The sequence below is a fragment of the Engraulis encrasicolus genome, chromosome 3 (assembly GCF_034702125.1).
Source record: "Engraulis encrasicolus isolate BLACKSEA-1 chromosome 3, IST_EnEncr_1.0, whole genome shotgun sequence".
NCBI classification, from domain to species: Eukaryota; Metazoa; Chordata; class Actinopteri; order Clupeiformes; family Engraulidae; genus Engraulis; species Engraulis encrasicolus.
Window position 1 is genome coordinate 18615166 of NC_085859.1, and position 12480 is coordinate 18627645.

The 12480-nt window shown below is 43.5% G+C and overlaps 1 protein-coding gene across 1 annotated transcript in view; it reads left to right on the top strand.

Moving 5' to 3' along the window:
• loxl2b (lysyl oxidase-like 2b) overlaps nucleotides 1-12480 on the top strand; it is a 39226-nt gene that overhangs the window by 20839 nt on the left and 5907 nt on the right. The window contains exons 7-11 of the mRNA XM_063194911.1: nucleotides 1334-1491; nucleotides 3669-3836; nucleotides 7502-7667; nucleotides 8969-9209; nucleotides 10347-10462. Of these exons, the coding sequence (XP_063050981.1) occupies nucleotides 1334-1491; nucleotides 3669-3836; nucleotides 7502-7667; nucleotides 8969-9209; nucleotides 10347-10462 (849 nt within the window). The remainder of the gene's footprint in view (nucleotides 1-1333; nucleotides 1492-3668; nucleotides 3837-7501; nucleotides 7668-8968; nucleotides 9210-10346; nucleotides 10463-12480) is intronic.

The window sequence follows — 12480 nt, forward strand, 5'->3', positions numbered from 1 at the left end:
TGAAGCAAGATCTCTGTTGATATTGTTGAGGGAAAACAGCACAGACTCAGTCAGGGGTCTCAGCTGCGAGCCTTATTGAAAGCCTCAGGCAACCGCACGCATTGAAACACTGGGGCCTCTCTTAAAAGCAATGATGCGAAAACAATAAGGATCATACATTAATGTAATGAGTGACAATATAATCTTTACTGTGTACCTACATTTCAGAATAAGGTTGTTATAATCTACTGTTTTTTTTTACAATGTAAATCATTAAAACGTTAGGTAGCTGTCTAACAGGCTGAGGCAGCACAATGTTCCTCCATGTGGGTCCTGTTTGTAATGCTGCGTGGGTATGGCGGCCGCACATTTCTCTGTTAGGTGTCAGGCTATCGCCTCAGGGGTGTTGGACCACCCCACAGTTTTTCAGCAGATATCAGGGAGGAGAGGGTTGTAAAAATAAACACCTTCAGCCACTGAAATGTATGTCAGTGACCTAGTTTTTAGATGACACTGTCAGATTGGACAGTGATGCTGACAGACCATTTTTTTTGTCCACGTGGTTGTAAATTCCATCCTAATTCTATACTTACAAACACGAGGTGAAAATATGACAAGACAGATAGGCTCCCTTGGGAAAGGGAAAAGGTACTGCTCCTGCTGGTTTGGGCTCATAGTGTCGTAAAAGGGGAGGTGCAGCTGTCAGCTGCAGACACAGAATTATATCCTCTGCATTAGCCTGGCTATGACAATGCCATATGTCATACCGTGATGTCGTCTGTCAGTGAACGTTTTTCCCAGGGCTTGCTGTGGCGCACTACGCTTATGCACCATAGCATGAATGGGCATGCTGCCCATGGGCACCTAGGTTTGAATCCGGCCTGGGTCATTTCTCAATCACACCCCCATCTCTCTCTCCCATCTCTTTGTGTCCATTCTGCATAAGCCTGAAAATATATATTAAGAATGTTCTCCCAAGTATTCCTTTCAGGGCCATAAAGGTGCCTGAAACTGGGATGTGGAAGGATAGGATAGCACATTGGATATGTCAGTAGATACTGGTATTAGTGGTAGTTGTGCGAAGGCTTGGTTTTATTAAAAATCCTTGCACGGGACTGGGGAAACACTTGTCTGACATTTTTTACACACGAGGGTCTGGCGTGATTTAATTTATGTTTATGTGCTAGGCAAGGCCATTCATAACATATTGACATCCCATCAGTGAGTTGACCCTAGCCGTAAAGACCTTTCTCTCCATGACAAATTGGCCAGACCAAGCTCTGTCTGTAGTGTCTACTACAAGGTCCGACAGCCAGGATGCTGTAACAGATATTCACTCTTTTCCTTCCTCCAGGAATGGGTCCCGTCCATTTGAACGAAGTCGAGTGCACTGGCTTTGAGAAGTCCATCACGGAGTGTTCCTTCACCATGGACAACGAGTCTCTGGGCTGCAGTCACGAGGAGGATGCGGGGGTGCGCTGCAACATTCCTGCCATGGGCTTTCAACAGAGGGTAAGGCAGAAGACTCTGGAACAGTGAAACTTAGGTTTTTGTTATACGTCAGACAGGTAAAAGTTTTATCTTTTACCGGACATGTTTTGACGGTATAGCTTCCGTCTTCAACAGAGGGTCAGGTGGATGTTGATGCGAAACATGTCAGGTAAAAGCATTGATTATTACACTTATACTGGGTAAAAGATCAAACTTCTGAAGTATATGTTCGAAGTACAAGAAAAATGTATGAATCAACATGAAATATTATGTGCTTACACTGTACATAACTAACCCTAACTCTAACTCTAAGCTACTGTGCAAGTACTTAATGCCACATGGAGTACGTACTGTGTTACACTGTACAGTTAATGTAAGGGGGACAGTAAAAGTAAAATGGAGTGTAACCAAAGACTCTCAACACTGCAATGAAACAGGCAGCAGATTCTCCAAGTCAGCAGTCACTACCATATTAGTGAAGTTTAGTACACGATATACAGTAATACTTTAGTATGGCCTTACATAGGGAAAATGCTGTGTTGCCATTTAACATTGAGCAAAAATAACCCCAATCTTAATAGATCATGGATTATGTTTTTAGGCCCAGAGTCCTATTTCAGTGAAAATATCATAAAAAGCTTAAGGTTGGAATTATGTTTAAGGGGGCACTGCACTTTTTTAAAGTCTTTGCCACTATTTTCCTGGCCTCCCTAGATTTGGACAGGAGAAAGCCTCGTATTATGGCTCTTACATAATCCAGTGGTTGTGTGTTACATCAGTAGCCTACTTCCACAGAAGTTAAAATGATAGGGTTGAGTTATTGTACACACAGAGAGGAGAGGGCAAGTCATTCATTCAACTATCTTTTCAGCACAATTCAATTATGCCAGCACAGTTCACTGCATGTGGGTGTTTAAAACGTAACTTCAGAAAACTTTTGGAGTGAGTTATGTCAAGCTCTCTCCATGTTAAGTTGTTAGTGAACAGAGTAGTATGTAGCCTCTCCTCCTCATCTTATGCTAAGGTGCAATAGATCACACGTGACCTTATTCATTCTACGTATGTGAGGCATGCACTGTACAGTATGCAGGCAATGTATGCAGCTGGCCTTAGTAGAGAAGTTGCTTCCATTGAAGTCTTATCCGAGTTCAGTGGGTTTTTGTAGACAGAGTACTGCTTCAGAAGACTATTGGTGCCACATCATAGCCCTGTGCTGTAAATCTTATGAAGATATCATGTGAAGATAACGTGTGTTTAACCCTTTCGTGCAGAGCCTCTGTTATAGCCTCACTGTTAACATCATTATTTATAATATTAATAATATTAATAATATAATAATTATAATATTATAATTTATAATGATAATTCTAATCCTAACCAAAACGATCAGTTTAATCTCATACTTAACAGTCTTGGTAATGCCATAGCAAATATTAAGATGTTGTTGAGTGACTTCAGCAAAGACTGAAATAGGTCCGTTGACAGGTCCATCTGCATGAAGAGGATGCAGTACACAATATAAAAACAATCTGCACCACATTAACCTGTAAAAACATGGTGTTATACATTTGTTGTTACTAGAATGACAATGACCAAGTCGTAGTGCATTACTAAAGGGCCTGTGTTATGTCATATCAGAGTAGTACTATGGTAATTAACCTTTCAATGACTATTACACCGTGCCTCAGATGGTATGGCGTGCATTATGAAGGCTACTACCAAAACCATTCTAATTAATAGTCACCCTCTCCCCCATACTGCGTTTGTTTTAGGTGGTAATGATCCAGGGTATGGGGGGTGATGGGGGGGGAATGGGGAAGGAGCGGTCTACTCCCTTTTATGGTGAATGAAAGGATCAACATGCATGTAATGTAAAGTACACTTTTTAAGTGGTGACAATGGTTCACAATAAAGGAGTGTTGAAGGTCGTGGGCAGCTGTGGCCTAATGGTTAGAGAACTGGTCGTTCAATCTAGGGGTTGCAGGTTCAAATCCCACCCTTACCTCTCCCTACATCTCCATCCATAACTGAAGAGCACCTTTGAGCAAGGCATCTAACCCCACACTGCTTCAGGGACTGTAACCAATACCCTGACAATTAATGACTGTAAGTCGCTTTGAATCAATGAAAGCGTCAGCTAAGTGCAATGTAATGTTAATGAAGGTCTCCCATACTGCGTTTGTTCCCTGTTGCTGCAGCTGCGTCTGAGTGGAGGCCGGAGCCCGTTTGAGGGGCGCGTGGAGGTGCAGGTGGAGAAGAACGGCTCCCTGGTGTGGGGCACGGTGTGCAGCGACGGCTGGGGCACCATGGAGGCCATGGTGGTGTGCCGCCAGCTGGGGCTGGGCTTCGCCAGCAGCGCCTTCCAGGTGAGATATGTCACGGAGCTGTAGCTACTGTCTCCTCTTCACTTTGGTTGAACTGTTCTTCCTGTTCAAAGTAAAACCATTGCTGAGCCAACATTCTTTTTTTTAAATGAAACGTGCCATGCTGCAGCGCCTTCCAGGTGAGTTATGCAGGGGCGCTGCTAAAATTTTTGGGCCCCATGAAAGATTCAAACTTTGGGCCCCCAAAATGACAAATTATGTTATCAGCATCCTTCCAGGGGCCCTGTCAGTGCTGTCGGGCCCTAAGAATCTGTAACACCCCCCCCCTGTCCCCCCCTCGCAGCACCCATGGAGTTATGTCACGGAGCTGTAGCTGTCTCCTCTTCACTTTGGTTGAACTGTCCTTCCTGTTCAAAGTAAAACCATTGCTGAGCCAACATTCTTTTTTTTAAATGAAACGTGGCATGCTGCAGCGCCTTCCAGGTGAGGCTAAAATTTTTGGGCCCCATGAAAGATTCAAACATTGAGCCCCGAAAATGACAAATTATGTTATCAGCATCCTTCCAGGGGCCCTTCCAGGGTCAGTGCTGTCGGGCCCTTAGAATCTGTAACACCTTTCCCCCCCCCTCGCGGCACCCATGGAGTTATGTCACGGAGCTGTAGCTGTCTCCTCTTCACTTTGGTTGAACTGCTCTTCCCGTTCAAAGTAAAACCATTACTGAGCCAAGATTCTTTTTTTTAAACGAAACGTGGCATGCTGCAAGATATTTTTCAGTTTATTCATGTGGTTTTGTCCACTGTAAGAAAAAAATCAGTAATTCTTGATCCAACATAAAAAAGTAACACAGCCTGCTACGAGAGAATGTTTAAGATTATTCAACTTTTACTGGCCATGTGCTGTAGTTGTGATGATTTATTGCATAGAGTTTGCACAGAAGAGAACTAAGAGAGCTCTCTCATCTTCACTTTTGTTCAACAGTCCTCCTGTCTTGTGCACTGTAAAAAAAACAATACAATATTTTTTGAGCCAACATAAAACATAACGCAGCTTGCTGTGAGAGATTTTTATGTTTGCTCACATAGTTTTGCGAGACATTTTCAAGTTTATTCAACTTCATGTCATGTACTACAGTTGTGCTGATTTATTGCATCGAGTTTTCACAGAGAACTTCATGTACCATCTAGACGAGGAGGTCACTGTCTCAGCCTTCAACTTCTCTAACTTGACTCTGTAACTTCTGTCCTGAGCCATAAAAATGTCTTTTTTCCTGGGTTATATTTCATCTTGGATTTTCCAGTCACGCACTGCATTTCATCTGCGTTGTTAAAATCGAGCTTTTCCATATCTCAGCCAAATCTTCAAGAATGTACTTTCTGGTCAGACCTTAAACACACGAGGTCAACAAAAATATGCTAACAGAGACTACGTGTGTGGAGCAGTAAGTATACCCACCCACCCCCATCCTCTCTCAAGCCCTTAATCGTATTGTTGTTATTAGATAAGTGTTCAGAAAAAAGTGAAAGGAGAATGCTTGGTCTTCTTGGTGCAGGAAAAGATCCAACAGTCACTCACTAAACACTCTCCAAAATTACCAGAGGTGATGTAATGCGCCAGATGGGGGTTGGTTTTCCAGCACATGAAGGTCTTGCGTTACGGGTGGTTCAACTTGCTGCTTTGTGCAGTGGAAAAAAAAAGCCATCCCACACTCTGCTCTGTTGCTCGCTGCTGGCAGCCCCTTGGTGATTAACATGAGTGCCCGCATGAAGTCAGATCATTTCCCTCCTTGATTAGCGTCCATATTAAGATTCCTCCGCTGTTAATTAAAGGACGATTCACATTCCTCTGGCCATTTCTGGCTGTAATTGACACGGCCGCTGAGGCCCCTGAAGCAAAGGGTGTGCTACGAGGACCGTTTGTTGATGAAGGAAGGTTCACGGTGAGCTAGTATTTCTCCAGGTGTTTAGATTCAAATCCATTGCTGCCTTGGCAGCTCCCTGTGGCCGATTGGTATGAGTGTTACTATGAAGTATTACTTTAAAGGATTTCAGTTTATAAAGTTCTCCTCACTCTATTTCTAGGCTATATGGTTTTAAAAGTTGTGTTGTGTTCAAAACGCAATGCTTCAAAGAATGAAATTTGTTTCATTACAGTGCATGTCATTGTATTTCAGTGTATGCATAGTACTTGTATGTGCTTGTGGGTGAGGTGAGGGCATACAGTATGCCCGGGCCATTTTTTGGTCCACTCCGGCACTGCCCGCCACCATGCCTTCTGGGTGCAGTGTTTACAGAGATGGGGATGATGGGCGGTCATCATTGTGTGTGTGCGTGCGTGTGTGAGGTTGCTAGGGCTACTTCCTTTTGGGTCTGCAGAGTGCAGACACCATGCTTTTACCTTGAGAGTATTTATAGGTAACAGACCTCACTTTCAAAAGGCATAAGTGCATGCTGTGTCAAATAGAGACTTTTAATGGAGGCCTCGTGAGCTGTAATAGCAGTGACTGTCAGTCTCACAGGTTGGAAATGTCTATGTACAAAAGGACGTGGATAAACACACGAGTCAACTCTTGAGATGGAAAGGGCTGGGTAATCATGGGATTGTCATCTCAACAGCGCGATGATGGATGTACAAGTGGATGATGATGTCGTGGGTTCGGTAATGCCATAGGAATGCTCACTGGAGGCTTGGGTCCCCCTTGTTGATATTACTGCAGCTGAAAGCAAATTATTATCAACAAGTTTGAAAATGTCTTCACGCAAGCATGCATGCACGCACGCACACACACACACACACACACACACACACACACACACACACACACACACACACACACACACACACACACACACACACACACACACACACACACACACACACACACACGCACACACACAGACACACACACAGACACACACACGATTGTGGCTTTTTGGAACAGTTTGTTCGCTCCTCCTGAATTTGTTTTCATTCAGGATGTTTGTGTATGTTCTTTCTTGCCTTGGAGGAAATGCTTAATACAGATGATTTCCTGTTTATTTTGTGGCTGTGGGGGACAATCTTTCAAGACCAACCCTTGACTCTCAGAACAAAGAAAAGAGCTCACGTTTGCCAGCTCTGGAAAAATACCAACATAGCTCCCTCTTCTGGTCAACATATGAAGTGATCAGATCATTCTTTACATTTCCACAATACTACTTCAAGTGAGGAAGGGCCTGGCTTGACGTAGTATTGTGGTGATTTGGCCTCAAGATGGTTACGCCAAAGGCCCTGAGGTGTACAGCATGGGTAGACGCGAATCATCCCAAAGGAATCAAGTGCTGTCACTCTCCACTGTTAAGCACAGAGTCAACTGCTCAAGACCTTGCTACGTTTGGCAGTGAACAGGAATTTATAATTCATACCATTCATATTTGATGATAAGGAATTTACAAGGTGATATCAAATGTAATTGCTTGTCAAACACTCGATATACTGTGCATGGGTAAATCTATTGCACAACGTTGTGAAGCGCTGATAAATATCTTAATAATGCATGTTGTATGCACTTTTCATGGTAGGCCTACTCAAAGGATGCTTAATCTTTTTGAAGTGTGCTTTACATCATGCTTCAGGGATTTATGTTTCTGAGCTACGCACCAGTTAAGTGTAATGTCATGTGATGTAATTCAAATCAAACAAAGTGTTCTCCCTGTTTCTGGTTTGCCAGGAGTCGTGGTACTGGATGGGTTTTGTGAATGCAGACGCGGTGGTAATGAGTGGCGTCAAGTGTTCGGGGACAGAGATGTCATTATCGCACTGCCTCCACCACGGAGAATTCCTGTCCTGTCCCCGGGGAGGAGGACGTTACGCCGCCGGCGTCTCCTGTTCTGAGAGTGAGCTTGGTTTATATAATTCGATATCATTTACTCACTCAATCTGCTATTCGTCCTGTGTTCTTCTGCATATTTGCACCTTGTTTAAATGTCCTCTTGTGGCGATTTGGATAATAGTAAGGTAATAATGTAGGTAATGTATGATTGTACTGAGAGTTGCTGTTATTGTCGCAGTAGTTAGTGGATAGTAGTTTCCAAAAAGATATACAGCCGCATGAACACTAGTCACTCAAAGTAATTAATTGTGCTTTAGGTACAACATTTCTTTAAAATCCACAAACACTCAACATTATTCAGTAGCATAGTACATGCTGCACACATATCCCTCCTCTTATCTATACTGCCGTGCAAAACAAGACCGCAGAAGAACTCAAAATGGTCGAAAAAAAAATTATATCGGAAATGGGCTTTAAACTACCTAATTTGTCTTGTGTCAAAAAATGGTGGTCCAACACCGTCCCGTTTCAAAGAAAAATCATTTTGAAAGTGCAAGAATGACCCCAAAAAAGTTACTGCGGTGTTGTTGAGTTACTGCTGCACTTTCCAATGGAAATTGGTTTGGGTGTAGACCGTAAGAACGCAGTAACTGTGTTTTTTGTGGCAAAAAGACACATAAATGTTGATTTTTCGGGGGGGGGGGGGGGGGGGGCAGGTTGTGCATTTCATTTCTGTCCTTAAAAAGCATTACCAGGAAGTTTCACCACCACTTTACCGACACAACAGTTGTCGTGCGATATAGGACATTTTGAAGCCTTTTTTCTCAGTTTGCATTTTTCAGAGTTACTGCGTTCTTGTTTTGTAGGGCAGTATAAAGCATGCTTACAGTCTTTATCCCTCCCTGATCCACCCTGTGCCCCCTTGCCTCTAATTTCCAACTAATTTCCAACTAATTTCACAGTTTTATTTTACACTTTGTGCAGAATTATTAGGGAAACTAGTTTTTTTGACCGTAGTGTCAATTTCAAGCATGTTTTCCGACTCCAACCTGTATGAGCATAAAAACCAATTTGGAAAATGGGCACAAAATACACCATATGGTCAAAAAAACAGTTTGCCTAATAATTCTCGTTTTTTACGCACACACACACACACACACACACACACACACACACACACACACACACACACACACACACACACACACACACACACACACACACACACACACACACACACACACACACCTGTCACTTATTTATCTTTTGAGGAGACAAAACACAAATCATTTTTTACTCCATTATATACACCTATAATGAGATGGATTAATCTTGAATCTTCGATCTAATCTTTGCTCCCGCCAGCCGCCCCGGACCTGGTGCTGAACCCGCAGGTGGTGGAGGAGACCACCTACCTGGAGGACCGGCCCATGTTCATGCTGCAGTGTGCCTACGAGGAGAACTGCCTGGCCAGCTCGGCCAGCTCCACGCCCGCCAACTCCTTCCGGCGCCTGCTACGCTTCTCCTCGCAGATCCACAACAACGGCCAGTCCGACTTCCGGCCCAAGCTCAACCGCGAGTCCTGGGTCTGGCACGACTGCCACAGGTGAGGTTCAAGTCGTAGCGAGCGTTCTCTTCCCAATGCGCACAGACTGTAGCCTGGCTCTCGCGCAGACCCTTAGTGCTTCGTGCATCTTCGTTACACTTCGGGATGAATATCCATCTGCATGAGAACCAGGTTACACACACTGTGGCACCAGTGAAGCACTTGCCACCGATTTTGCTTTTTTTTTTTTTTACGAAACTACTTGCACATTACAGTTACACAGACAAGTACGTAATAGTGAAGCCTGTCTTCTCAACGCACACTATTGCACCAATGGTTACCGAATTTGTATTTATATTAAGTTATGTTACAGTACATCACTACATTACAATAGTAATAGTATATGTATAGCTCATCATCAAATACAGTCATCATTCAATGTGCTTGTGTCTCAATTCGATGTAGCACAACTTCCACAGTCGAAGTGTAGTGAAGTTAACCTCTTCTGCAGTGCAGACCGTTCCTCCGAATTTGTATTAATTTACAAAAACTACGTAACAACATTACTTCTACATTGTAGATATTCTTTAGCAATGGCAATCACATAAAGATGAAGTGGGTTGTGTCTCACTGGTAGGAAGACCGTAACCAAAGTCTGTAACATTGTAAGACTTAGATGTAAAATATTTCTGTTGCATGCTGAATTGCAAAGAATGTTGTTGCATAATGTTGTTGTGTGAGGGCAGATGGTAGCATCTGCATGCAGGCATTAAAACCGAGCCGCAACTCTATTATGAGTTTTCCTTAAAACACGGAGAGGATGCAAGGATCGGTTCAAGTTCAACCTGCTGCCATGCTCTCCATTTTCTTTGCTCTGTAATTGAAACGACGAGGCGCATGTAGTCGTGGCACCACAGCTGTGTGTTGCCCAAGCGCCCGGTCGGATTGCCTCTCTTCAGTTTACATTTCCATTGGCTTACACAAGTTATAATATGCAGCAGAGCTAAAAATAGATGATTTTAGGGTTTGCTATTCCCCTCTGGAAATGTTCTGGAATGGCCTCTTAACATTTGCAAAAGGGAGAAATCATATGTTGTGTTAAACTGGGCAGCGAGATGAAACAGTCTGCATCTGATTATTATGCAAGTTCTGTAACAGGTCAGTATGTCAACGTGTTGGTGACCTCTTTTTTTACAGACACTATCACAGCATGGAGGTCTTCACCCACTATGACCTTTTCAGCCTGAATGGTACCAAGGTGGCGGAAGGACACAAGGCCAGCTTTTGTCTGGAGGACTCCGAGTGTGATGAAGGTGAGGCGCTGGGAGGGTTGGGAATGGTCCGTTTTGTGTCTCGATCATATAATAATCTAAGAGTATTTTCACACCTAGTCCCCTTGAAGTGAACCAAACTCAGTCCTTCTTAAGTGGAACAAAAAGTGAACCGATAGCAAAAGGACTCAGTTATGTTTTTGTTCATATTGTAAGTGTCAGTGTTTTCACACCTCACTGGTCCCTTTCAGCCACTTAAGCAAACTCAGACTTGTGACTTAGCATTTTCTGTACATATGTGAACGCTCAAAAGTGTACCCAGACCTCTTGGAAGTGAACCGTACTGAGACCTTCATTGCCTTTGTCTCAGTACGGTTTGCTTATGAGTCCTGACAAGTTGCACTTTTGACTAGGTGTAATCACTTGAGGAGAGCTCTAATGGACTGGGTGTGATCAAAAAGAGGACTGACACCACATGAAAGCTTAACTGGATTAGATAGAGCAGCCGTTTCTTTTTGTAATACACTCACAATATGAACAAAAACAGAACTGAGTCCTTTGGCTGTCGGTTCTCTTTTTGGTCCACTTAAGGAGAATGAGTTTGGTTCACTTAAAAGGGACTAGGTGTGAAAATGCCCTGTATTATTTTTTCTGGTGTTTTAAGGTGTGTCAGTCCTCTTTTTGATCACACCCTGTCTTCTATAGCTCTCCTTAGGTGATTCACCTAGTCACAAGTATAACTTTGTCATAACTCATAAGCGAACTGTACTGAGACCACATCAATAAAGGTCCTCCCAGTACAGTTTGCTTCCGAGGGGTCTGGGTACACTTTGAAGCATTCACATATGCACAGAAAATGCTGAGTCACAGATCTGAGTTCATTTAAATGGCTGAAAGGGACAAGGTGTGAAAACCCTATAAGTCTCTCTTCCCAAAACTGTATTCGGCCAACCAGGGGTCCGTATCTCGAAAGCGTCTTTGCTAACGACGGTAGCAACGTCCTTCGTAAGAGCGACTCAACTCTATCTTGACAGCGACGCTCACCACTAAATCCAAGGGAATGGTGAGACGGTCTTAAGACGGTTAGCAACGACAAGAATCGAGAAACTGACCCCTGAATGGTGCCGTTGCCAGTTTCAGTACCAGAGTTACAGTCGGAACCAAAGTGCTTACCATTGAGCAAAAGATTCTATAGTGCTCTGTTCTTTAATCTTTGCCAGTAAGCAACTCGCATTCATATCACGTTGGTATTTTACCACAAGTGAATCAGATGAACCTGCTTTTCTATGTACACGTACGTTGTCGTCATGTTGTTTAACTTGGTTTGCGTTGCAGACTAACTTTTCAGTTTTTGAACATTTTGATTTTCGTCACGTCAGTTGGTTGGAGATAAGATGTATGGACCCAGCATTGATGACACTGCAGTGTCAGAGCTGCCTCAACAGTGTCATGTTTTAAAAACAGCTTTATTTCTGCCTTTTTATCTACCGTATTTTCCGGACCATAAGACGCATATAAAATCATAAAATATTGTCAAAAACTGCCATAGCGTCTAATAAGCCAGTGCGTCCAATGTGTGGGAAAAAATCATGGCCGCGAGACTCTGTCGATATTTTAGAACGACTTTGGGGGGAATCGGGTCTGCACATTACGAAAAAATAGGCTACTTCTGGGTAGCCTATAGGCCTACCAGTTATCAAGAGCGTCGCGGGGCAGGCTGTACAGTAGCCAGGTTACAATGCACCTGTTAAGAATGACGCCTCTCTCTCTCTCTCTCTCTCTCTCTCTCTCTCTCTCTCTCTCTCGTGCGCGCATTGCAAGCTGTTGCATATTATTTGCTCGATGCAGAGTTATGATGGCGTACGCGCTCTCGTTGACATGGTTGTGTGCATGGTTGCATGCATTCGCAAGACGTTATTGCAGTAAAGCATGTGAAAAGCGCGGAAGGGCCGTTGACTGGTAGGCTATTTCAGTGTCCTTGACTGAAACAAGTTGCAAGACTCCACACTTCAACATCCTTTGCGATCGGCACAACAGTGATTCTTATCAGAAAGCTACTG